This window comes from Rattus norvegicus, chromosome 15 (genome assembly GCF_036323735.1).
Source record: "Rattus norvegicus strain BN/NHsdMcwi chromosome 15, GRCr8, whole genome shotgun sequence".
Lineage (NCBI taxonomy): Eukaryota > Metazoa > Chordata > Mammalia > Rodentia > Muridae > Rattus > Rattus norvegicus.
In genome coordinates, this window is record NC_086033.1 from 57,818,411 (window position 1) to 57,845,354 (window position 26,944).

At 43.5% G+C, this 26,944-nt stretch overlaps 2 protein-coding genes and 1 pseudogene across 4 annotated transcripts in view; 2 read left to right on the forward strand and 1 right to left on the reverse strand.

The window, feature by feature from the left end:
- Positions 1-79: 79 nt before the first annotated feature.
- On the reverse strand, positions 80-20,313 carry Gpalpp1 (GPALPP motifs containing 1). 2 transcript variants are annotated; one of them, NM_001024875.1, is made up of 8 exons: positions 20,143-20,313; positions 18,729-18,861; positions 17,434-17,538; positions 14,120-14,225; positions 11,736-11,867; positions 11,120-11,284; positions 7,879-7,977; positions 2,790-3,115 (listed from the first exon to the last, which is right to left on the reverse strand). In NM_001024875.1, exons 1-8 carry the CDS (start codon positions 20,228-20,230, stop codon positions 2,897-2,899), a joined length of 1,047 nt encoding a protein of 348 aa, NP_001020046.1. In that variant the 5' UTR covers positions 20,231-20,313; the 3' UTR covers positions 2,790-2,896. The 2 variants fall into 2 exon arrangements, with proteins under 2 accessions (XP_038949150.1, NP_001020046.1); XM_039093222.2 differs by lacking the exons at positions 17,434-17,538; positions 18,729-18,861; positions 20,143-20,313 and adding an exon at positions 15,612-15,961 and having other exon boundaries at positions 80-3,115.
- Ran-ps6 (RAN, member RAS oncogene family, pseudogene 6) lies at positions 6,663-7,493 on the forward strand (annotated as a pseudogene).
- A 140-nt stretch (positions 20,314-20,453) lies between the features above and the next one.
- The window catches only part of Nufip1 (nuclear FMR1 interacting protein 1), a 30,734-nt gene continuing 24,243 nt past the window's right edge, over positions 20,454-26,944 (forward strand). Inside the window, exons 1-5 of one of the 2 annotated variants that reach the window (NM_001007758.1) lie at positions 20,454-20,850; positions 21,446-21,525; positions 23,331-23,429; positions 25,396-25,458; positions 26,375-26,451. In NM_001007758.1, the coding sequence (NP_001007759.1) occupies positions 20,457-20,850; positions 21,446-21,525; positions 23,331-23,429; positions 25,396-25,458; positions 26,375-26,451 (713 nt within the window). In that variant the 5' untranslated portion in view covers positions 20,454-20,456. Of the gene's footprint in view, positions 20,851-21,445; positions 21,526-23,330; positions 23,430-25,108; positions 25,459-26,359; positions 26,452-26,944 lie in introns of those variants that run through there. The other variant, XM_039093556.2, reaches the window with a different exon arrangement.

Consider the following 26,944-nt stretch of genomic DNA (forward strand, 5'->3'; position numbering starts at 1 on the left):
GTGAGTGCTGGGAACCTCATCAGGTGACCTGAAGAACTGTACACGCTCTTAATGTAGGAACCATCTCTGCAGACTATCATCTCTTTAAAAAGATTTATTTCTTAGTATTTTAATTTTAAAAAGTACCAATTTTCACAAAATATGTTAGGTTTTCTCATTGCTAAAAAACAAAAACAAAAAACCATTTTCCTTTCATTGGAGGGAAAAATCGCAAAATGAAAAGGACAGAATAAATACCCCCTTTTCTTGGATTTTTTAGACAGGGTCTCTCTACATAGCCGTGGCTGTCTGTAGACCAGGCTAGCCTTGAGCTCAGAGAACTGCCTGCCTCTGCCTCCCAAGTTCTGGGATTAAATGTGTTCATCACCATGCCTTGTCAGAATTAATACTCATAAAGTTTTATATGCAGAAACCCACTCACTTTAGTCAAAGGGAAGGTCTGTCCAAATCTACGTGGACAAGAAGCCTCTTCAATTTACTGAAAATAACTCAGGTTTTAAGAAGCAGTAGTCCTTCAATAGGTTGTTTATACAAGTACAAAAAGTGTGACACTATTTTTTTTTTTTTTTTTTGGTTCTTTTTTTCAGAGCTGGGGACCAAACCCAGGGCCTTGCGCTTCCTAGGTAAGCGCTCTACCACTGAGCTAAATCCCCAGCCCCAAGTGTGACACTATTAAGAAATACTTTATATTGTAATTTGAACAGTTTGCCCAATTTTTATAAAGTTCACATGGATTGGGAATCAAAACATTTTCCCATTAAACCCCTATGCTTCATGAAAACTAGAGTGCAGAGTCAGTAGAACCAGCAAACTTGCACGAAGCACACAGAATTCGCACTTAGCGCCCCTCTCCCGACGTAGGAGTGTCTGCTTAACAGCTCAAGAGGCAGTGCGCACAGCACTGGAGCATGTAATACTCCCACTGGCTGGTTCTGAGTACAGATTCCCCATTGCCAGGGACCATTCAGTTATTTAAAAAGTCATTCAGAATTAACATTCCAGTACACCAGAACAAAGTGCTATACACATATATGAATCAGATGACCCCATGTGAAGTTCAGAGATGCAGACAGCTTTGGTGAGACCATGCAGACAGAGTCCTAGACTTCACACGGATGACAATAGATGAGAATGACATCCTTCAGATTGCCTCCTGACAAATACTTACTATTGAAATCACAAGAATATTTTCTTAAGCTGAGCTAATCAAACAGCTTGTTTATCTTAAAACCAATAAAAACACTAACAACTTGATAGACACTAAATAAATAGTCCCAGGCGAAGAGATACAACGGCAGGAAGGGCAAGTGCTCCACGCTCTGTATCCCAGCAGGCTTGCTTTCACAGGTCCAGTTGGAAGACAAAGAAACTTGAAACTCATGGATGTGCAAGGGCCTTTGTGATGGTCCGTATATGCCTGACCCACGGAGGGGCGATACTACGGGATGTGGCCCTGTTGGAGTAGGTGTGTCACTGTGGGCATGGGCTTTGAGACCCTCATCCTAGCTGCCTGGAAGCCAGTATCTGCTAGCAGCCTTCAGATGAAGATGTAGAACTCAGCTCCTCCTGTACCATGCCTGCCTGGATGCTGCCATGTTCCTGCCTTGATGAAAATGGACTGAACCGGGTTGGGGATTTAGCTCAGTGGTAGAGCGCTTGCCTAGCAAGCGCAAGGCCCTGGGTTCGGTCCCCAGCTCCGAAAAAAAGAAAAAAAAAAAAGAAAAAAAAAATAAAATGGACTGAACCTCTGAACCTGTAAGCCAGCCCCAATTAAATGCTGTCCTTATAAGAGTTGCCTTGGTCATGGTGTCTGTTCACAGCAATAAAACTCTAACTAAGACAGCCTGACACAATGATTATACGGTAGGTTAAATATATTTGAAAAAAAAAAAAAAAGGCCCAGGCTTTGGTAGAGACTCAGTGTACAACCCCACCCAGAACTAAGAAGGAACTTGTAAAACACCATAAAAGTTTAGGGGCTGTAGTGTTGTGGGGGATGGACTCTTAAAATAATTATATGAAGAAAAGCCAAGAACACCCAAAATATCCTATTCTATATAAGAAACACTGATTGTCTCCATATTACCTTAAAGGAGACACAGACCAGGGCAAATTTATGTTTTTCAAGATCATTCTCTAACAAATAATGGTGGACAGACAAACATCACACAGGGAAATTCCTCTGATGTAACAGTGTAGTAAGCTGGGAAACAATTTAAAGTCTATATTTCCTTTAAAATCACATCTGAATATTGATATCCATGTCATAATACTACAGATCAATAGGAGCTTAAGAAGCAATTCCTTACCCAACACCACAGTCTCTCTTCAGATGCAGGTTGGGACTACAGATCTATGGCCGACCAGTGTCACTGCACTTAGAGGCCTTCTGAAGAATGCATCCGTTCTAACGGTAATGTTCAAAGAACAGCATGGTGGTTCTCACCTCTAATCCCTGCACTTGGGGACAGAGGCAGGAGGATCTCTGTGAGCCTCTCTCTCTCTCTCTCTCTCTCTCTCTCTCTCTCTCTCTCTCACACACACACACACACACACACACACACACACACACACACACACACACACACACCCTTTCCTTTCTCTCTAATGGAGCACACGACCCCTCAAGCTGCACACCACACTGTGACAAGTCCTTTCTCTTCACTGGAACCCTTTCCAGTAGAAATGTCTTGCCGGGCTACTGTGAAGTCAAAGCATTTTTTCCCCAATCTCCCCTTCCCCAACTTTTCAAAAGTCACAATTTATAAAAATGTAGACCCTGAATCTACTTTATACAAAAGGAAATGTATTTGTGCACATAATTACTATGGACAAAGGCATATTCTGAGGGCTTCAGGCTGATCAGTATGCGTGTACCTCACTGAAGTACACTTACTTATAAAAACATGTTGCCTTTGCCATGTGAAAACCGGGTGTTCAGTTCTCTGGATTTCTTTATAAGGGCTTTTTTCTGTGCCTCATCAAACCGGTTAACCTTGAGATCTTTATCACGATCGAAAGGGGTTCTCTCCTGGTGCCTGTTCTTATCTTCAGCAGCCTTAGTCTTTAACCTCTTATGATGAATGTCCATGAGGGATTCTGACCTTTTTGATTCCTGGGGAAGGGAGAACAGAAGTAAAAACCTTAGCTCATGCACGTTATAGTCTACAACCAGGACGCAGAGGAGACCAGTGCATGCGAATAAGAGATGTTTGCCAACCCTGATGGGGTTTTCTGGATCCAAGACAGCATCTATGGAGAAAATGTACACTGTGGCAAATAGGATTCAGATGGAAAGAAGACATCTACCAGTCACATGTAGCAGAAGAGTCAGAAAAAAAAGGCAGAACGGTCATTACAGTTACTTAAGTCTAACAGGAGTATAAACCAAGAACAAGGGCGTGAAAGAATGAACACTCTTATCCCCTTGGCAGGGACGACCTGGTTCCTGAAGTTCATGGAGAATGAGGTGAAGGCACTGACAGGTGGGAGCCAAACCAGAAGGGAGCTATGAAAATACAGATCACAAACATGCCTAATTCTAGGCCTGCGCAGAAGGTGCGTGGCCAGAGCTGAAGGGGTTTCACCCACTACTCTACTTGTACTGTTTCCATCCTCCCTTCCCATTCCCCCCCCACCCCCAGCTCGTGCTGATGCTCACACTTTCAGGTCTATCTTGACAGCATTCTTAGACAGGGTCTGTGCTAGCTAAGCAATTGGTTTACTAAGTTTAGGGATTTGCTGCAGACCTCTTAGGAGACAGGCCTGGGACAGAAGGGCAGGGGTGTGGGAGTCATTTCAAGGTTATTCACAATGGCGGCCATTTAGTCTCTTTTCAAAGATTAATAAACGTGTATATGTGTGATCCTACATGAGTTTCTGTGCACCACATGTATGCAAGAGTCCACAGAGGCCTAAAAGGGATTGGAGTTCCTGGAACTAGAGTTGTAGGCGGTTGTGAGACATCATGGGGGTGCTGAAAACTGAACTCAGGCTCTCTGCAAGATCGGTAAGCTTTCTTAACTGCTGAGCCAGCTCTCCAGCCCCTCATTCAGTCTTTCTTAAAACACAAAGCATCTGTAAAGGTGACTTTCCCTTAAGGCTATGAAGAGACGGGTCTCAGGTATCCCAGGCTGGCCTTCAATTCCTGACCCTCCTGCTTCCCCTGCTCAAATGCTAGCATTACAGGTGTACTCCATCACACCTGGCTCTTTTTCTAATTCTCAAACATAGTTCTTTTAATTCTTTTTAAAGACAGATATAAAATACTGGGTCCTATTACACATATTTCCTAAAAGAGCGTAGTGCTTTTGCTGGAATGCTTTAAATTCAGATATACAAAAAGAGGGGGAATGGCAGAAAAGACATATTTTGTTTAAACTGTAACTGTTAAGGCCCTGACTATGTCAAAGAATACCCATGAAAACAAAGTAGTAAAGACAGCCCAGTGAACAGAGCAAGCGAACGGTGAGTGATGTGGTAGGGTTGGGTGTTAGAGATGAACCTGCAGTCCGAGCAGAGGTGGGAGGATCCAGAGGTTGAGGTCAGCCTGGACTACATAGTGAGTTCTGGGTCAGCCTGAAATCCACTCAGTAGTGAGCCTCTGCCTAGGAAAAAACAAAACCACGACTGTCTGTGGAGTAGAGGGTGTAGCTTAGTGGTAGAATGACTGTTCAATTCCTAGCACCAAAACCAAAACAGTGTATTTTCTAAAAATGTATGAAATTGAGAGCAATTTACCTTGAATATAATGGCTTTCACATTCTTTATTTTTTGTGTGTGGCCGGGTTGTGGGGTTGTGTGTGGAGGTCAGAGAACAACTAGTGGCAACTGATCCTCTCTGCCTACCATACGGATCCCAGGGATTGAACTCAGGTCCCCAGGCTTGGAGGCTTGGTGGCGGGCGTCTTGATCCACTGAGCTGTCTCACTGGCCCTAGGATGGCTCAGCACAGCTTCTGAACACTCATGCTTAGTTTCTCGTTGACTGGTTTTTATTTTTATGGTACCACTTTCGAGAGTGTCCAACTCATCCAAGGAGAGGGCTATACAGCAGCTTCACGGTAAGACCACATCACTACTTTGAATAGTAAATGTCATGGTGATGAGAATTTCATACAAGATTAGAATTCCATTTCTTGGATTTATTTAAAAGTAAACTGCAGAATCATTATATGCTCCCTAAATAACATTGATTTCTACTTCTTCCTAACAGGGAAATTGAATGCATGAATATTAGGCATAAACTCACTAATGTGTTCTAATTCAACCCCCATGAGGATCTTGGCCATTCTGTATTACTCCAGTGAGTTCTGACTGTTACTCCTAATAAATCCCCCTGTCCCAACAGCCACTGCTGGACAGAACATCACTCCGCACACGGCACGCCAGCCGCCCAGGGATGAGTGCTCCTGGCTGGGTGATGACTCCGGCTCACCTGCACTGGTGCAGTCACTTGCAACCTAACACTTCATGATGAGTATCTCACTTTATGTCACTGGCTTTTCTTCCTCGCTGATAGACACCCAGGCTGCTACAGTGATAGCTACTATGAATCCCCTTCTGCTCATATGTCTGTGTCTACTTGAGGCTACTGCAAACCAGTGTTCTATTTTTCGGGAGCCATGTTTCCAGTATCACACTGCATGTGTCTGGTTTTACAAGAGTGTTGGTTTGAAAAGGATCCAGCCAATGAATTTTTAGCCATTCTTCCTAAGATAACCCATTCTGGTTATAAACGTGTGTCCCACATGTTTCAAAAAGTTATGTTCTTTTCCAGGTCTACATATGCTGACTTCCATTTCATTCCCTTTGGATTTTTATGCTCCCCAGTTATGTGTGTCTCTTAGGTTATTCTGAATCCAGACAATGTGGTCTAAATGACTATGACTCTTTCAGCCATGCTGGGACTTGACTCCTGAGCCTATTGGCTCACACAAATGTTTTAGTTTTTCAAAAACATTTCATGTGTGTTTTACTGTAATCAGTAAACTGGTTCCAGATAACACATGATCAAAAAATCAGTTTTTACACAATTTTCATTAATTCAAACACCCAGAACAAAGGTACTTTTCCTAAATACCTAAAGCCTTTTGAGGGCCAGTGGGTTCAGTAATTAACACCTGTTCTTTGAGCTAGACTACTCCCCAGTTTTTGAAAGAAAGAATATAACAAAAAATGAAAAATGATAAATTAATAGGGATCTTAGTTTATAAATTTAGATTCAATTATATTTTAAAGTTTTTTCTCCAATATATAAATCTTCCCACCAAATTTGCATATAATTTTAGAAGTTATGCACTAAGGATCTCTCTGAGTGAACAGGGCTCTGGATTTCTGATTAAGTGCCCCTTCGCTTTGTGTTTGTTTTGTTTGAGGCAAGATTTTACTATGAAGCTTTGGTTGACCTGGAACTCAGTCTGTAGACCAGGCTGGTCTTGAACTCACAGAGATGCTCCTGTCTCTGCCTCCTGAATGCTGAGATTAAATGCATGTGCTACCATACCCAAGAGGAATTAAACTTCTGATACAAGATTTGGTAGGTAAGAAAAGTTGAAGAAATCAAATATATGAAAGGGTCTTACCCAAATGCTCACAGATAACAGAGTCAAGTATTTTCAGGATGGAGACAGATACGTCTGAAGTAAAAGGTGGTTGTAAAGAGAGAGAGAACTGGGTCACTATGTTGCCCATGCAGGGAGAGCTGCGGGTCTGGTTCAAGCTTATCCTGCTGGGCGAGAGTGGTACTGGGAAGAAGCTCCACTGGAGGGTGGGTTCCAGATGCAGACACTCCGGGGTCGGGGGAGGTGTACCATTTCTGTTCTATACCAACAGAAGGCCCATCAAGTTCAAGGTGTAGGACACAGCTGGCCAGAAGTTTGCGGGCCTATGCGATGGCTACTACAACCAAGCCCAGTGTACCTAACTGGCACCTAACTGGCATAGAGACCTGGAAGACTTGTGTGTGTGTGTGTGTGTGTGTGTGTGTGTGTGTGAAAACATCTCCATTGTATTGCATGGAAATAAAGCGCATGTCAATACAAGAAAGTGAAGGCAAAATCTATTGTCTTCCACTGAAAGAAAAATCTTGAGTACTATGACATTTCTGCCAAAAGCAGCCACAAACTGAAGCCTTTCACTGACTTGCCTGAAAGCTCACTGGAGCTCCTAACTTGGAGTTTGCTGCATGCCTGTTGGTGCCCCTGAGGTGAGTGTGGACCCAGCTTTGGCAGCACAGTACGATTCAGCATGATTTAGAGGTTGCATAAACAACTGCCCTCCACGATAAGGATGACGACCTGTGGGAAGGTGAAGCTGGAGCCCTGAGTTAGAAGTTTAGTTTTACAGGCAGCTGTCCTGTGATGTCAGCGGTGAGGTGTGCGTGCACCACCTTATTTAGGTAAGAAGATTGTGCACTTAATGAGGATGCTGAAGATGAATGTGAAAACATGGCCTTTTTTTAGGGGGGACGGCACTTGCCTACTGTTTGGAACCTAGTTGTTTCCTTCCTGAATTTTAAAGATAAGAGCGCTGCCCCACATCACAATGCTCAGAGGTGAGATGTTGTTACTGCCATCTTCATTCTTTTCGTTTAATCCAATGAAGTTGATTTTAAATAACAAGAGAGAGAGAGAGAGCGCGAGAGAGCACGCGCGCGCGCGGGGGGGGGGGGGGGGTGACGACAGAGACAAGACAGAGAGAAAAAAACAAAATAAAAACAACAGAATGAAAACAGAAAAATATGAGACCAGCAAGCTCTGGAGCACGAGCATGGGCTACGTAGTAAAATTCCAGCACTAAACAAAGGAAATGGAATGGTGGAAGCAGAGAAGGGAAGGAGAGGCTGTTTAATCTTCGTGTACGCTGTTTTCGTACTTACATTGTATGAGGAGACTTGCTCAGCCAGCCTTTTATCCCTTCCTGACAACATGTTCTCTTCGTCTTTCTTGCTCAATGACTTCCTTGCTTCTTGTATTTCCTGAAGAATGAGCATAATAACATCACTTAAAATAGAATTAAAAAGAAATACTATTAATGTTAATTAGATTAAATGATGAGAAACTGAACTAAAGCCAGGCCAGTTGAATTCCTCAACGTCAGAAATAGCTACATATATACGTGAGAAGGAGTCAGTCAGTGCAGGAGCCTGTGATGTTCTGAGAAAGGGAACGGTAAGATCCAAAGCAAACCATCACCCTGCTGGGAGAGACTCGGGATGAGGCTGGACTAACAATGACAAAATCTAGGAAAACTGCACACAAGAAATCTCCCACTGCTGTTTTAAAAAACAGTAAAAGGAAAAAATGAAAGGTATATACATCCTGACAAAAAAGGAGGGAAAAAGAAAAGAAAAAGAGAACAGTATCGCCATTCAGGGATGGTTTGAGTGTCTGTAGAAAACCCAAGAAACCTGCTTACAAACTGGAACAGCAGAAAGAAAAGAGATACCCCACCTGCAAACACAGGCAGGCACGCACTCAGTGCCCCGTAAAAGGTTACAGTGATTCTGCACAAATGCCAGAAGAGGGCGCTCCACAACATGGCTGGACACCATCCTCAAGTTATAGTTCAAAGTTGGTTTTTGCTTATGAAAACCTCACGTAACTCCCAGCATCCTAATGGAGGCTCACAACTGTCTGCAACTCCAGTCTCAGGGATCTAACGACCTCTTCTGGCCTCTGTGAGCATCACGCATGCATACAGTGCACAGACACACAAGCAGACAAAATACTTGTACACATTAGAAAAAAATAAAAACTTTAAAAATAATCAGTTAAGAGCAGTGGGCAGCTCTTAATCCGAGCGCTGGGAAACTCAGGCAGGAAGACTGCTGACTGAGAGACTAGCCTGAGCCACAGTAAAACCTTGCCTCAACAAAACAGGCACTCAGAACCACTAGCCTTGGGATTACCTAGATTTGACATCACCTGCTGTTTTTTTTTTTTTTCTTCTCCTATGCAAACTGCATTGCCTCACCTGTTACTATACTCAAATTTCTTTTAATATTTGGGACCAAGGAGTAGGTATGATATTGCAAAGTGTACATCAGTATGTTAGAGCGTGGAGAATGTAACACAACACCCACACCTTACCACCTTTTCAAATAAATGTCTCCTACATTTTAATTCAGGCCAGGGGATGCATGCCATGGAAGGCATGTGGAAGTCAGGGGACAACCTAGGAGAGCCATTTCTGTGTCTCCACCTGGGGTCCTGGGGATCGAGCTTAGGCCATCCTGCCTGGGAGAAAGCTCCTGTACCCACTAGGCCATGCCACTGCCCGAGACCTCAGCACTTCTAACTCATAAGCAACTCTTCACAGAATAAAGCTCCACAGGCGACTTCCATCTTCTCTTTTTCTTTCTATCACTTGCAACCAAACACAAGAATTCAACTCAAGCTACCTGTGGCAAACAGAAATCCTTAGATGCAGGAGATGGTGAACAAGATAGACAAAGTCAAATGTAGACCTGTCTAGATCAGAACCAACAAAGCTATCATCACAGGTGACAAACATCTAAGACTTACGTGGAACACTGGATAGTAATTAAAACATTTAGATGAGTACCGCTGGGGACCTTGGTTTAGACCCTAACACCCAACAGAGTGCTTCTTAATAAACAAAAATGTAATGATTTAGATACTACTTTATATATACAGGCTTTTATATTTGGGTAATTTATTTGATATGGCAGTGGAGGTGCTTTTTGGCTACATTGGCAGTAACGGAGCTTATGGGACCGATGTAGTCACTGAGAGATCTCCAGTGACTATCATTTCACTTGCTAGGTTAGTCTGCAAGATTGGGTTACTTTACAAGAAATTTAAGAATATCACTTCATGTACAGTATAAAGGGATATAAATTTGAAGTTAGAGACTTAAAAATGAAATTATTTCGGTGGTCACTTACTAGCTCCGTGACAAGCTATGAAGGGTGGCTTCATGTCCATAAAATAAGGGCACTGAGCAAAGTCATGGAGCTTCCCTTAGGTTTAAAAATGGCAGCAGATTGGAAGATGGAAACAAGGAGGGTGACTTTCCTTCTTTCTACAGAGGACAATTCCTATTTGCCTTCAGGAGCATCATCTCAAAATGAAGTAATGCAGGGGCTAGTACTCTATAGGCAGGAAGGGAGGGAACGGACCCAGTGTGAAGATGGCAAGTGGTGTGACAACAGGAGAGTTAAGGATTCAACAAAATACCAGTGTGACAATGAGAGGAAGGGCACAGGATGAGGAACAGAGGTGGCAGCAGGGATGAGGACAGAACAGACAGGGGAAAGCAGGGCTCTGTCAGCAGACTGGCTGTCCCCCATCAAAACTGCATTCTTTTTCCTGTAGATGTTTGTACAGGCTGAAATAAGAATGGCTTCTAACAAGAAACGTCCACCTAGACCCCCGGCCCACAGACGAGAGCTCAGATGTGAAGTAGCCGCACTCTGAGCAGCACTTCAGGGTGGCTCTGAGAACAGGCAGCACTGGGAATGATCAATTACAGCACGGACACGCCTGCAAAGCGAGGAAGAGCGGGCCATGGCTAACAGCTGACGGCCAAGGGCAATCAATGGCTAACACAGCTTAGGTCAGAGAGGGACAGGGGAGGCTTTGGCCATTCCTAGCCAGGTAGGCAGCACATACACAGTGCATCTGTCTTGCTAGACCATGCAGCATTCATAGAGCATGTGGGCTATCCATTCACTTTATGATAGCCCAGAGAACTAACCTCGGAGTAATTACTCCGCTCTTGTCCAGTCTTAGCTACAGAACTGTAAAATCCTGAGACAAGAGAGTTCTTAGAAACCCCTGCCACTCTCAAGAGTTGTAATATCTCTTAGTTTCACACTTTCCCTCAATTTCTCACAGCTCTGTACTCTCCTGACTAGAGTTTGCTTCCACACTGCACAATGCCACCAGTGCCTGTGTTTTCAATCTTCACCTGTGTGAAACAATGAACACGGAGCCTCCATCCTAAGTCTTTGGGTCATGTACGACTGTTGTGTTGCCCTCAAAACCCTGCGCCAGCAGTACCCTTAAATAGTCTTGTAGTGGGTCTTTGCAAGTTCAGGCCAAATTAGACAGAACACAGGAACAAAAATCAAGAAAAACAAAAACATCCATTACCTTAGCTTTTCTCTCCCGGTCAGCTGGGGTGTCGGTCCAGACAGATCGGTCTCCTGATTTGTCGTCTGCTCTTCTCTTAAAGGTTCTTGGCCCAAGACCAAAGTCTTTCATTTCAGGTGGAAGCTCAGTCATCCATGACTCTCTTGTAACTGGTTTAGGTGAATCCTGAATGAGAAAGTAAGGTAGTCCGAACCTTGAGTCCCGGCTCTGGGGAGACAGGCTAGCAGATTTCTGGGTTCAAGACCAGTGCTGGCTATATGGTGAGTTCTAGACTAGCCACAACTATAAAGTCAGACTTTGTCTCAAACCAAAACCCAAAACTCTACACAAACAAAACAAAACAACCCCCTCTTCTCTCTCTCTCTCCTTCTCTCTCTCTCTCTCCCCTACTACTTAAGGGATGGAGAGTTGGCCCAGGGGTTAAGAGCGCTTGCTATTCTTGCAAAAAATGATGATTCAGTTCTTAGCACCCACATGGTAGCTTACAACCATTGATCCAGTTCCAGGCGGTCTGATTCCCTCCTTTAACCTCCTCATATACTGGCATGCACTTGGTATGCATACAGGAAAAACACTCATGCATAAAATAAATCAATAAAAAATTTTAAAAACTTACATCATCTCCTTTGGTCAATTTCTCCTTCATTCTCTGGGCCCTTTTCTCAAACTCTGCTGTCACACTATAGTCAACTGGTCCTTTCGCAGGCATCGGTCCAACAATATCCTCATCTTCACCACTCTCTGCTTCCTTTAACACAAGACAGTATTTTTAATCTAGGAAGAGACCAGTAGGCTACAATGATCTTAAACTACCTGGAACTTAGCCAAATGGCTTACACATAAGCAATACGGCAAAGACAAAACAACCACCACCAAGCACAACCAAACGCCCATCAAACCCATAGTGCTGGTCATCACTGAACAATGAGCTTCCCTCGGCTTCATTGGCGATGACAGCTCCATAGCACATGGACTGTCTGTCCCATGTCTCTTCCTGTGTCATCAGAGACCTTATTCTATCATTCCTATTCATTACTGTTCTCTGTCTGTGTGCACACCTGTGTATATGTGGTGTGTGTGTGTATGTGATATTTGTGTGTGTGTGTGTGTGTGTGTGTGTGTGTGGTGTGTGTGGTGTGTGTGTGGTGTGGTGTGGTGTTGCGGATAGGAACTCAGTGTCTGTATGTGTTAGACAAGGGTGCTACCCTGGAGTCACACCTCCAGGTTTTCAACCCTCTGGTTGATGGACAAAGACCTGGCCTTAAGAATCTTTTCCACATAGCATTCCTGGTATTTCTTGCCAATTGGTCAGAAGTGACACATTTAAAACCTTTTTTATTCTCCGTACATAAAATGCTCTTTGGAATATGGCAAGTGAATCATGGTATTATCAGCTTTTGTGAAACAAGAACTGAGTAACAGCCTCCAAAACACTGACCCAGAGGCATCAGTTCAGTCCTCAGCATAGCTCACTTACTGTAAAGATAAAATAGCACTGTGTCAACTGGATACATCTTGAGCTCCGAGTTTTAGATTCAACATTTCTTTGACTGATCTATCCCTTTCATCTACCTTGTCTTCCACACCCAAGATTCTCTTTTCCATGTCCTGAACTCTGATGGCGAAGCTTAACTCTGAGGTGGTTTAACTCGCTAAATGTTTCATTTCCAGCTTCATTTCAGTTTGGGTTTTCTTTAGTGATTCTATTTCTTTGTTTTCTTCATTTCATTCAACTGTTTGTATTTTCACAGACTTCGTTGAGGGATTTATTCACCCCCCCTTTAAGGTCCTTGACTATAAGGTCCTTGCTATTGTTTGTTAGGACTTTGCCTTAAATGTGAGCTACATTTCTCAGGGCCCACTTAACAGGGTCACTGGCTTCTGGGAGGCACAGTGTCTTGGCTGTTTATGTTTCGGGACCTAGGCGACTGGAGTTCCGATGTTGGAGGTATTTCTTGGTGTCCATATCAGGTCTAGTCTTTGTTGGGTGGGTTTTCTGTTCTCTGTGTATGTGGTGTTAGTGTGTGTGCGTGTGTGTGCGTGTGTGTGTGTGTGTGTGTACCACACTACGGAGGCATATCTCTCCTTCCATCTTCACATGCATTTCAGGAATGGGACTCAGGCTGCCACGCTTGTGTAACAGGTTCCTTTACACACTGCCAGTTCTTTGGCCCACAAACATCCTGTGTTGTAATTTTCCATAGATAGAAACCTTCATGGCATAAAGTATGTAAATATAAAGCATATAATGAAACTCTTAGCTATACTTTTACTTAAGTTTTTGTGTGTGTATACCCATATATGTATGGATACACACGGAGGTCAAAAGATGACACTGAATCCCCTAGAGGTAGAGTTATACCCAGTGTAGGTGCTGGGAACTGAACTTGAGTTCTCTGCCAATGCCCTAACTGCTGAATGATTTCTCTAATTCCTATGATAAACTTTTAAAGTTTTAAAAAACATTAGCATTTGGGGCCAGGCATGATGGCACATATCTTTAATCGCAACACTTGAGAGGCAGAGGCAGGTGGATCTCCAGGGCTATGAAGAATCCCTGCTTCAAAACAACAAAGGTGGGATGTGTTAATGGGTGGGTGGGGTATGTATATTTTGTTGAAGCAGGAAGAGCCACCCACTATGGGTGGTACCATTCCCTAGGCAGAGGATCTTTGAGGCATAGCAGTTTCTTTCCAAGTAAAAACCTTCCACCTTGGAGGGAACCTTCTTAAGTCAGGAAGTGGAAAGTGATGGAAATACCACCCTTGGAAGATAAGGAGCACAAACCACAGCACCTGACTGCCTTGCTTTGTTAAGACTCACCCGGTACAGGAACAGCTTTTACTTCATCTCTGGGTGCTCTAGTCTCACAGAAAGCTGATGATGTGTTAAGAGAGTCATATTGGAGTTTCCTATCTCATGTGAGCCAAAAGATTACAGATATCATCCAAGTTCTGAGTCTGTTATACATTTTAATCTTTAAATAAAAAAATTCCAAACCTCTGAGTTGAAGAATGGTGACACTTGCCCTGGATTCTCTCTGCCTTTGTCATTTTTCTGTGGAGACTTAATGAAACCAGGTGGCAATGCAGGACCTATTATAGGCCTGAAAATAAAATACACAATTATCATCCTCTCTTGACTTTAAAAAGCTATTTTCAGAATAAAAGCTCATAGTTAAAAGAAAGCCAGATAATAACAAATGAGGAAAATAAGAATTTTTGTAACATTATTCTCACTAGTATTAATAATCCTCTACTGGATGTTTAAAAACCCAATTTTTGCACCTGTTATTTTCTACTTCGTTTTTAGAAAAATATTTTTATTTCTCTAAGGGCATGTGTGTGTCACAGAATGCATGTGGAGGTCAGAGGACAATTTTAGGGAATGGGTTCTTTGTACAGTAGAACTGGGGACCAAACTCAAGTTCTCAGGCTGTAGGACAGGTGCCTTATCTGCTGAGTCATCAGCTAGACACTGAAGCATATATTTTCAGTCTTCTGGATGCGACTGTCCTCATGGAGTATGTTCCACCTTGTGCTTTGACTTCCACTCTGTTTTGATATTTGCTAGCCACTGAAAACTCCCATTGGGTCTTATAAATACAGGCAGAACTACTAAGTAGAAAGTGTTTACTCCTAAGGACGCCCACAGTAGGAACATACAATAGATGCCAGCGATCGGTGGCAATACGCCAGGACAATACGACCTGCACACAGTCCGTGCTAATATCCAGTGATGACCCAGAAACAGAAGAATGCAGCTGGCCCACTGTGCCCCACAGAGAGAAGAGAAGCTACTGTGCCAATCACACTCCACTCGGTTGTATCCATCTAGTTCCTTAAACAACCTCGTCCATGTAAGCCACGGCATGTTGGGAAAAATTAGTAGCAAGATCAACAGAAGCAGTGAGGGGCTGAGCTGGAGTCTAAGTTCCAGACTTTTCGATGTCAAGTTTCACGATTTTTTGAGTTTCACTACTGCCCTATTCTCAAAGGCTATCATCAACACAAAAGAAAATGGCTCCAATCCTGAGTGAGACTTTGCTAGAAAGGAAACCTACTTTATTCTTATTTCATACTTTCAGTTCCTTTATCCAGTTTTCCCTATGGTGCTTGCTGGTCAGTGTTAGCTGTGCAGATGCCACTGAAGTCCTCGGCTGGACTTCCGGGGAGTACATGTTGGCTTGGAGTCTCCCAGATGGGCTTCTTGGCAGAGATAAAACAGTATTGAGGTTCTGAACTCCTAATAACCTTGTTTTGGTTCATGAACCAAATATAGAATAGTTTTGTGTATGAGCGGGTACAGCTTCAGATTATCAGAAAGACCCAATTAGGTGTCATTTAAAAGCTACAAGGAAATGTTTGAGGGTTTTTTTTTTCCCCACTAAGTCTAATGCTTGCCAGAGCCACACAGACATTAATTGTTCAATTTTATGACTTTAGAATTGTGGAGATAAAATCGTTGTAAAATCTTAGAAGACGGTAAATACCTAGGTCAGTGAGAAGGTGCAGAGGGTGAGGGCTCTTGCTGCCAGGCTGAGGACCTGAGTTCAACCCTGGGACTCACAGAGAAGAAGGAGAGAAGCGACTCCCACAGGTTGTTCTGTGACCTCCACATGTCAGTGATGTCATTTGTGTGCCCCCATAAATAGATAAAATGTAATAAAAATTATAAATATAAAAAATATATAGTAAATATAAAACAGACATGGCATTCTATAGTTATATCGCTTTTTTTTTACTTTCATATGTGCTACGATTTATTTCACACAGCTTTTTTTTAATTGAAAATAGCTTTTTTTTCCATAGAATATATCTGATTATAGTTCCCTTTCCCCAAACTCTTCTCAGATCCCCCTCAACCCCCCACCCATCCAAGTCTACACTCTTCATTCTCCCTCTCATTAGAAAACAGGCACCTAAAAATAAAATAAGATAAAACAAACAAACAGAAAAAGGAGCCAAAGAGAAAACACAAGCAACACATTCAGATGCAGACCCACACATTGGCACACACAGAATTTTAATGAAAACACAAGATCAGAAACCATCATATATAAGCAAAAGACCTATAAGGTAAAGAAATGCCAGACCGACCCCCGAAGGTGATTTTTAAGAAAGGAGCTGCCATAGATTAAGCAAAGTTGAATACAGCTCATCCAAAATGCTTAGCCCACAAGCATTTCCAACTTCAGATGTTGGATACTTACATACGCATAATGAGGGACCTTCGGGGAAGGGTCTTGAATTTAACCATGAAAATTTCTTTGTGTTTCATACACACCTTCTACACACAGCCTAAAGGCAGGTGATAGTTACAGCCCTAAACAAGGCTGTGTATACCAAATAGCGGACTTGTGGTGTCATGCTGGCTGCACTCCCAGTCTGGGGTCTGGAGGCGTTTTGGATTGCAGATTTTCAACTGAGAGATTGCCCATCTCTAATGGGTTCCTCTGGAAGGAATGTTACGTTGCAGGGGGCAGCCAGTAACTTATGTATGAAAGGTAGAACTAGATCCTAACTTTTAGGCTTTGAGAGCCACATCTGTGTACCTGGATCATTTGTACCACGGTTAAAACTGTATACACACAAAACAAACAGCAGTAGACTGGTAATCCTGCTACACTTAAAGAGACAGAGTTATATGGACATTAGGACTCGGCATGTGAGATCCTAAACTCTGAATATAAAAAGAAACAGCCACCTCTTCTGTGTGCGCTTCCATACAGGCAGGCGTGTGGCATGTACTATACTAGAAAACTATCGTGTACTCCCTGAAGTGGTTTTGGAGATGGTCCCACTTCAGAACCAAGCATGCTTGTCTCACCGTGTCCTCTAAGACCCCTTGTCCAGGGATAGGAGGTCCTGGGCCCTGTGAGACAGGAAAAGGAGAACAGAAAACATGTCCTTCCCCAAAAGTCATGACCTGGAGTCCAGAAGGAGAGTAAATCACTTGGGTACCAACACCGTGTTCTGAACACAGCTGTAAGGCAAGTCGTCCCCAGCCCGTTTACCTTGCTGTGGGAATGGCTAATTTAAGTCTCACCCACAAGGGGACATCCTGCCTGTTTTCTCTTGTCCACCAGGGGCTCTAGCTGATTGCTTTCCCTGTACCTCTTTAGTCATCTCTGCAGGATGAAGTGAGTGGGATGTGATGTCTGCCTTCTAGCTGATGTTTTAGTTTTCTAGTCTCACTTGCTATATACTTAACTCATTTGAAACTAAAGGGATGGCTTTCGTGGGCTAGTCTCTGTATAAAACAGTATAGTATTATGAACTTTTAAAAAAGGCTGACACATTCTAATTTATCACCTTGGAGGAGAGTCGTCCTGCTTCTTAAACCCAGGAGGAAGGGCTGGTCCAAAAAACCCATCATCGTCATCATCGTCGTCTCTATCTTGATTTCGCCTCTGCTTTCTGAAAACAAAAATAGCATAAGTGAGGTAAATATACGTTAAATTTTTACAAAAACAAAAGCAAAAACAAAAAAAATTTGATAGAAAAGATTTAGTAGACATATCTAAACACTGAGACAATAAATCAACCCTGCTCCCCACACACAAGAAACAAAAAAACAAATAAGACGTCAGCACACTCTAACAGTTCTTAATCTTTTCCAGGAATTTATCTTCAGTTATTTATCTATCATTCTTGTGGAGAATTCAAGATCCCACTAAGTGAGAAATCTCAAGTCTTTTCTGCCCTTTCTTAGTGAAATGCACGAGTCCAGCTTTTATTCTCCCTCTCAGAAACACTGTGAGTTTCCTTTACTGCCTCATAAGCTTGAAAGGGCATCAAAGTCATCTGAAAAATGAGGTTCAATTTAACTGCCTGCCCCAGGGAAGACTAGATGAGAAAGAAATCATTTATTTAAACAGAATATCCATTGCCACACATTACTAGAATAAACTGCTTTTTTTTTTGGCGGCCTCACTATGTATTGTCTGCTCTTCAACTCACAGACCACCTGGCTCCGCCTCTGGAGTGCTGGGATTAAAGGTGGGCACCACCATGCCCAATTAGAATAAGTTTCCCATAGAAGATGTAGACTGCGTGAAATGCCATCTAAGATGACATCTTCCCTGTGCTGTACAAATCTGAACACCAGTGTTCTAGTAGCCAGTGGTTCCAGCCAGTTTATGCAAGGTGTGATGTTGCAGGATATTTGGTCCAAGGTGTGATATTGCAGGATATCTGGTCACATTGTGAACGGGAAGAATCCAGCTATGGCTCAGCCTTTGAGCCTAGAGCTTTTTGTTCACTGCAAACAAGAACGTGTAGTGTGGTCCAGCGTTAGCCCAGACCTTTAACCCAAGAGCTAAAAGTACAGTCAACCCTAGGTCAAGAGGCTGAGCAAGCAACCAGCTGATAAGTGAGAGAACAGAAAGGAGAGCCTTTGAGTTGAAGGGTATTTAAGACAGTGTAGAAAAGGAGCTTTTCCTTCTGGCAGAAGAGGACAGTCAGCTGGGTGCTTCCTCTGTCTCTCTGAGCTAGTGGGCTTTCAGCGTCTGGCTTCTGAATCTTCATTTGGTAATTCCAACAGCAGGGAGTTTTCTTTTTAAAACAACAGTGTAAAGTTTGGTTCACTGCATAATTCAATGACTTACTTTGCAGTTGGACCAGCATCATCTTCTTCAGACTCTTGATTTCCTTCTTCAGATAAAGAACTACTGTCCTCGTTGCTGTCTGAGGAGTCTGAACTGGAGCTTCTGTAATTAGGAGGCAGAGCTGGCCCTGCAACTGTACAAGTTCGGATGGATGTGTTACAGCCCTTTCACCAAGTACTCCTGACTGAAATGTTCTTTTCATAGCCACAGTTGGCTAGCATTTACTATGGACTTACATCTTCAAACTATCTATCCACCTACCAACCCATCCACTCACTGTGGATGTGTGACAAACTAAATATCCACAAAGAAACAAATGTTAAAATAGTTGGCTCAGACAAAGCACTTATATTGAAACAGTAAAAACATGTGTCTGTGTGGAGGGGGGAAATTTGGAAGACAATGGCCAGGAAAGGTTACTATGTAAGTGATGAGACAACAGTGGTCACAATCCAAAAGAACATTCTAGACAGGAAGAATCAGCAGGAGAGAACAAGCTATGCACTCTCCACCGATGCTGGAGGCTGAACGTCTAACCCAAAGGAAGGAAAGGCTCCAAGCTTTGGAGTTGGAGTCTTTGGCTTTGAATCTGTACTCTGCCACTTACTACTATATGGATTGCATCCGTTAGTTAGCTTGCCTCTGTTACTTTGTTGCTCTGTAAAATGTGGCTGATAAAGTTTAAGTCTAGACCAGGAGTCCTCACTAGAAGGAAACTCCGAAGAATGTTACAAAGATGAACCCTGAGGGCACTTATGAAAAGCTCTACAGTTAAAAGTAGCTGTCACCATTTGTAACACATGCACCATCCATCTTTTCTTATACAGTTGGTGGCAATGCTCAGGAAGGTAACACTTAAACTGGTATTTGAAGGACGTTTTAGAGTTGTCAGGTGTTTAAGTACAACCAGAGCAGCCCAAAAAAGCCTATCGTCAAAGCACTGGACTGTGTGAGCACTGGGCTGCGTGTGTGAGATGGAATGCTAGAATGAGGCCAGGAAGTCAGGCTAGGGAGAGGGAGGCACAGGATCTTCAGCGAGAGACTTCTAAATCCGAAGGTATAGAGACACTAGGTTGTAATTTGGACTTCACCACTGACTAGCTGTGTGTCTTAGGTACAAATTCTCCACCCGCTGTCATCGTTTGTAACACACGCACTCTCCATCATCTTTTCTTATACAGTTGATGGAAGGGTTAAACAGACGACCGGACGAAGATTGATCAGTTAGCACAGTCCTGTTCGCATTAATAGCAAATTGGGACTGGTGTCATTTTAATGATGATCAGGTCCCAAACTAATGATGATCAGGTCCCAAACACTCCTGCGTGCCTAGCTTGCTCCTCAGGGTGGACCGCGCCAACTCCGCGGTGGTTGCCAGTCCTTCCCGCGAGTGCTGACGCCCGCTGCTGCTTACCGGGGCTCGGGTCCCGCTCCTGGTCCTCAACTGTTGCGCGCTCCTTGAAGCCAGGCGGCAGTGCCGGCCCGATCAGGTCCCTAGCCATTCGCTGCAACGCACAGTCGCTCAAAGCCCAAGCCCACTTGCACACGCAGTTTAAACACAGCCTGCTGGACCGTAGACTAGGATTTACAGCCAGGGCCGGAAACTTTTCCGGCTTCGTCTGATGACGTAAGCCCGCGATTGGCTCGTTGACAGATGGTCGTAACGGAAGTGACGTCTAATGTTAGTTCCACAATTGCACTTTGGGCTTGCTGTTTGCTCTAGGTGGCATGGCTGAGCCGACTCCTGCCGGGTGGCCTTCAGCCCCGGAACTGACTCCCGCGCCCGGGACTCCGAGCGAAGCGGCGCCGCCTCAGGACAACTGGGTGTACTGGGCCATGCTGCCGCCGCCACCACCTCCTCTGTCGTCCCCGGTGGCGGGGACGGAGCCGTGTCAGAAGGAACAGCCCCACGTGGAGCCCCAGCCTACCTCCGGAGCGTTTCCCCCGTTCGATGCTCAGATTCTTCCCGCGGCGCAGCCTCCTTTTGATGCCCAGGCCCCTCCAGATGGTCAATCTCAGTTCAACGACCAGCAGGCCTGGAATTTCCAAGCCTCGACGCCTTGGTACTGGGGATTGTCTCCTAATGGTTTCCCCACATATAACACGTCCTTCCACTCTCCGGGTAAGCTGCTGTTGATAATGGTCCTTCTTTACTTTCTCTTCCTTTTCTCTCCCAGCTTTCTCTTTTTATCTTGCAGCTTTGCGCTGTAGTTTTGGAGGCTGGTAATGAGTATTTAAAATGTGTCTCACTAGGTTTCCCTCCACCGGGTCATTCAAAATTTATTAATTCAACCCAGCTATAAAACTGGGGGCTACTTACATAGCAGTCAACAAAACATGCAAAAATCCTTACCTTTTGGGAGCTTCTTATCTCCTCAGTGTAGGGAGACAGGATTCAGGAGATAAAAGTGGGTATTAGAAAGAAATGATTATATTATGCATTAGAAAGAGATTGATAAGAGGTGGAGAAATGGGTTGACGACGAAGAGAATCTATTGCTCTTGCAGAGGACCGGAGCTTGGTTCTCAATACCCACACTGGGCGGTTCTTAACTGCCTGTAACTCCAACTTCAAAGGAGCTGATAACTGTCTTCTGGCCTCTCAGGGTACCTGCACTCCATGCTACCTACACATTTTCTGTTTTTATCTAAGAAAAAAAAAAGTGATAAATAATTGTACATTTGCAATCTTAAATGAAACTCTCTTCTCTTTTTTAGCTACACATTCTTATTTTCCACAATCATATGCAAATTACAATGACTTCAATTTGCCTCAAAACAGAAAACAGAAAAAGAAGGTAATTCGGGGATGATAAATGTGGCATTTTGAATCTTACTGTTTACTGCTTTGTTTGTTATGTTGTAACTGTCAGTGTTTTACATCTGTTTTGGACATGTAGAGCTTTACTAGGGTAGTATTTTTAAGGAACTTAGTTGGAAGTAAAATGTTGAAACAGAATAGCACTGAAAAATAAATGATGAAATTATAAGAAAAGAAAGAGAACATTAAAACTGTCTTGGTACACAGGCATAGTAGAGAATTATGCTTACAAATATATGTGAATGTTGAAACTGGTAAAGTTTAAAACCTAGGGTTGAAGGTCCCTTTCACAGGGGTCGTGGATCAGATGTGCTGCCTATCAGATTTTGCATTACGATTCATAACAGTAGCAAAATTACAATTGTAAAGTGGCAACGAAAGTAATGTTATGGTTGGGGTCACCACAGCATGAGGAATATATTAAAGGGCTACAGCATTGGGAAGGTTGAGAACCACTGTTACAAAACTACGAAGATTGGGACTGACAGCTGCAATTTTAGGAGAAGACTGGAGGTCCCAGGTTTTCCTTAACTGAGTTGGAAGCACAGATTGTATTGACCAATCTTTTGCCTTTTTAATTTTTATTTTATTTTTCAAACCCGGGTTTCTCTGTTTAACAGGGCCCTGGATGTCTTGGACTCAATTTTTAGACCAGGTTCAGCTTGCCTCTGCCTCCATAGTGCTGGGATTAAAGGTGTGAGCCACCATCCTGGCAATCTTGCTGTTTTTAATTTAGAAGAATGTGTGATATAAAAGCAGAACTCTCCCCACCCCCTTTCTTTTCTTGTTAAACTCAAGCTATAATCTAATGTTTTTAATTTAGGAGAGTTTATATTACCCACATAGTGTGGATGTCTTAAATTCAGGCAGGATTTATTGTGTTATTGGTGTTGTTTGTCCTGGTTGTAAGGATTCCATCTTTTCATTTGTCATTGTTATGAAGGCCTTTTTCTTATTTTACATTTATTTTTGTTGGGGGTGGGTGTGTCTGTGAGGAGTTAAGAAAATAACTTGCAGGCGTTAATTATCCTACCATGGGTCCTGGGGATTGAACTCAGGTCCGAAGGCTTGGCAGCAGGTGCTTCTCCCCGCTGAGGCATCTCTCTGGCCTGGAACCAGTTTTTTCAAATGAGGAACGATGCCTGGTTATACGTCACAAGAAAATGCTACATAAAATGGGTCTTCTTTATTCTGGCCTGAACCTAACTTACAGGCTGGGTTTCCTCTTTTCCGTGTAAGTCTCACAATTAGTTTGGAGTAAGTTGACTAATGTTTAGAACATGAAATTAGTGTTCTCTTACTGTGAAAACTGTGTGACTTGAACTGTTAATATTACAAGAGTACAGTATGTCAACTAACAGTCCATTTAATGTTAACAGTAGCGTAACCCTTAGAAAATGGAGATCAGTTTCCATATAGTAATATCCTCTGTAAGATGCTTGGTATTTGTAGAACTAACAGGTCAGTATCAGATCTTCGTAACGGTCTCCAGCTTGAAATCTACAGTTTGCATTTACTCTTTTTAGATTTAAATTTTGCTCATTGTGCCTGACTTTTGCTATATTGATAAATAGAGGAAGTCATCCCACCCCAGGAGTGTTTTTTTTCCGGAGCTGAGGACCGAACCCAGGGCCTTGAGCTTGCTAAGCAAGTGCTCTACCACTGAGCTAAATCCCCAACCCTAGGAGTGTGTTTTAAAACAAATCAAATATGTCTTCTTGGAATAGTTGTGTTTGGTTAAGAGATTACCCAAGAAGTCTTACTGCTTCTTTTGCCTTGCAGAAAAGAAAGGAACCGGTTTTCCACTTTTTCTGTGATACCTGTGATCGAGGCTTTAAAAATCAAGAAAAGTACGATATACACATGTCTGAACATAAAAAAGTAGGTTTTCCTGGTTGTTCTGAACTGATAGAGAAATGGCCTTTAATGGTATTTTTGGTAAAAGCCAAACTTACTTTCTTCATAAGTTAGTTTTTATAGAAAGAAATGTTTAATGGTTTGGGGTCAGTACCTGAGGTTTGGGGTTTGGGGTGGGAGCCCACTGCTTCATGGAGAGGAGGAGCTGTAGCAGCATTTACATATGTGCCCCTTTGTGGTACATGGGAGGAAAGGAGCTGTGTCTCCCATTCTGTCTCCCATTCGGTCACCCTGGGAGCTTCTGAGTGCCTGCCTCTGTGGCTGTCTTTTTTTTTTAACGGGAGATGCAGTCTATTTACACCAGCAGCCATGGGGGCAGAGGGGAATACACAGCATTTACAAAGTTACCTACCTGTACAGGATGGATTACATATGCAAAAATAAAAATCTCAAGACCACAGCTCAGCGTGAACCCCACCCACCTCCCCCAATGACCCCAGCATGTGGTAATGCCAGGCGGGTGGCCCCTGGGCATGCGGGGGTGGGGTGGGGGGGAGTAATGCATGGAAGGAAAAGCTACCGGCCATGGAAATTAGTACAGAACCCCCCCCACACACACAGACACATGATAGGATACAGGGTGGACACCTAGCCAGGGTGGGGAGGATGGGAATTGAAACCCACACAGCCTGCTGTTAGAGGGAGAGAGTGGGGAGTTCCTAGCCCCTGTTCAACTACCCAGTAGGGAGGGCATATTCCCCAGAAGGAAGGGGTTTGTTCCCTCTGGGTCCCTGCTGGACCAAGCCCATCTCTCACCCAGCCCGGGCAGGGGATTCTGCCCTAAGGGTGAGCCAAGGAACAATGGGGAAGTTTTTGTGGACAAACCAGTTCCCAAGCTACTCCCTCCAACCAGAGGGGAAAGAGAGGTGGGAGAGCAGAGTGAGTTGGCCTGAGCTGCAGCCACTTCTCCAAAGGGATAGGGGCCTGGGCCAGCTTCCTGACCTTCAGCAGGTTCCCACGCTGTGCTTGGTAGTAGGGCCGGCCCGAGAACCTTCTCTTTCCCCCTCTAGTGAGGAGGCTATGGAGGGGCCATGGACAGAGGGGCCCAGGCTCCAGGATTTATTCTAACTCCTGCCAAAATTAGTTTGACTTCTTAAAAAATAATCACAATACCCCCAGTATTAAAAATCAACTTATAACCAGGCATCAGCCACAGTGAGAACCACCCACGGGAGACTGGGGTTCCAGACAGGGTACTGTAACCCTAGCACTGTTGTTCCCTTAACCCTCTGGGTCCCTAACCCAAATCAGTTCAACCAGTCCTGGGTACTAGCTACCCAATATGGGAGTGGCTCCCTGTGGGAGGAGAGGGGACATGTATAGCAAGTGCCAGGAAACTTGGCTCAGGATCAACCCCATCCCTGTCCTGTCGGTCAGCCCACAGCCAGATCTTGCAGCGCCAAGGTGCGATGGTACCTTAGAGGTGCGATATGGATCAGGTACATGGGTACTCTGGCATGACAGTTCCTCTGTAGCTGTCTTAACCTGCAACTGTACCCTGTGATGTGTCATAGCTTGCTGTCCTCTAAATATAGTCCAGATGCTAAATGATTTTTTAAATGTTAAACACATTTGGTTTGCCTGAAAACATTTTGGTTTTTGTTTTTCAATGAATTTCTGGTTTTGGATATATTCATTTTCAGGAATGCCTCTCACTGTTCGGAATTAAGAACATTTTAGTTTCACTCAAATGGAAGAGGAAGTGAGACCCACGGCTGTGCTGCTCACGCGGCTGTGCTGCTCACGCGGCTGTGCTGCTCTCGTGGAGGATACACCATTCCTTTCTGGGTGCAGCTCTGTTTCAGGGTGATCTTTGTTTTGCTAATGGCCTAAGAATGAAGGATGTAGCACAGGTGAAATAATTGTTAGGCTTGACTTGTTAGACCCTGGTGGTGTGGATCATTAAATTCCCTTTTGTTAAACTTTTCAGTGCCCTGAAGTAGATTGCTCTTTCAGTGCACATGAGAAGATTGTCCAGTTTCACTGGAGAAATGTAAGTTCTTAGAGTCTTTTTCACCCTTTTAAAAATATGTTCTCTGTGTCTGCTAACAATAAGTGATAATCACACAGGGTTTTGTACTTTGTATCATGCTATTTTAGTCTCAAACCAGGCAAAATAGATAAATATTAGCTCTCCTAACAAGATTAGAAAGAATAACTTGGGGGCTGGGGATTTAGCTCAGTGGTAGAGCGCTTACCTAGGAAGCGCAAGGCCCTGGGTTCGGTCCCCAGCTCCAAAAAAAAAAGAACCAAAAAAAAAAAAAAAAAAAAAAAAGAATAACTTGCCTGCTCAGAACTGATTCTTACACTTCCAAGTTGTGTTCTGGTTTTCCCATACCTTGCTTTTTAAAATGATCTTGTTTTTGGATGTTGGCAAGACGGCTCAGCAGTCAAGAGTTTGACTGCCCTTCCAGAAGACTCAAGTTCATTTCCTATTACACACATTACATACATTGGGCAGTATACAACTGCTCATACTGCCGGGTCCTCATCTGGAATCCAGGATCCTGTGTCTTGAGGGTATGCACATACACATGGGCATGCACGCACGCACACACACACACATCACACACATTAAAATAAAAGAAAGAGCTTGAGAAAAATGATCATGCCTACTAATTGCTTCAGCTGTCACCTTCAATTTTTCTTGGTAAGTTGGTCACTTGGGTATTAATGTCAGTTAAATGGGTTATTCATCTGTGTAATAAAAATTAAGCTGCCCTCCCCCATCGATAGCACTGTTCCAGCTACATGAGAAATGGTGTTTTTCCTTTAAAGATAAGTTAGAATGAAAATGATGGCTAGCTTAAAACAGGTTCTGCGTGTAGGTTTAATGTTGGAAACAATGTCACGGTTAGTTAAGATCCCACAGCATGCTTCCTGATGTTCAGCAGGCTTTCTGCCCCTAGATGCACGCTCCTGGTATGAAGAAGATCAAGCTAGATACTCCAGAGGATATTGCAAGATGGAGGGAAGAAAGACGAAAGTGAGTATAGAGTTGGGAACCAATAAATAACTTTTGCTTTCAATGTTTTTATTTCGTAGCATTGGGGTTGCACTTAAGGCCTTGCTCTTACTAGACAAATGTTCTGCCACTGTGCCACAGTCCATAGCTGTTTTAATTTTTTTTAAACATATTTTAATTATTGTTTATGTGTCTGTTTTGCTGGTATGTGTCTGCACCACATGTATACTTGGTGTCTGAGGAGACGGATGGTGTTAGATCCCCTGGAACTGGAGTTACCAGTGGTTGTGAGCCATCATGTATTTGTTGGGTCTTGAACCTGGGTCCTGTGGAAGAGCAGCCAGTGCTCTTTTCTCCATCATCTCTTTATTTTTGAAACAGGGACTGGCCACAAATGCTCAGGCTATGTTGACTCAGGCAGTAGCTCAGATTGTCTGAAGTCCTGATCCTTCTTCCTCAGCCTTTTAAGTAGCTAGGGGTATACGTCCTTACCCTCTGGCCTGACATGAAGTTA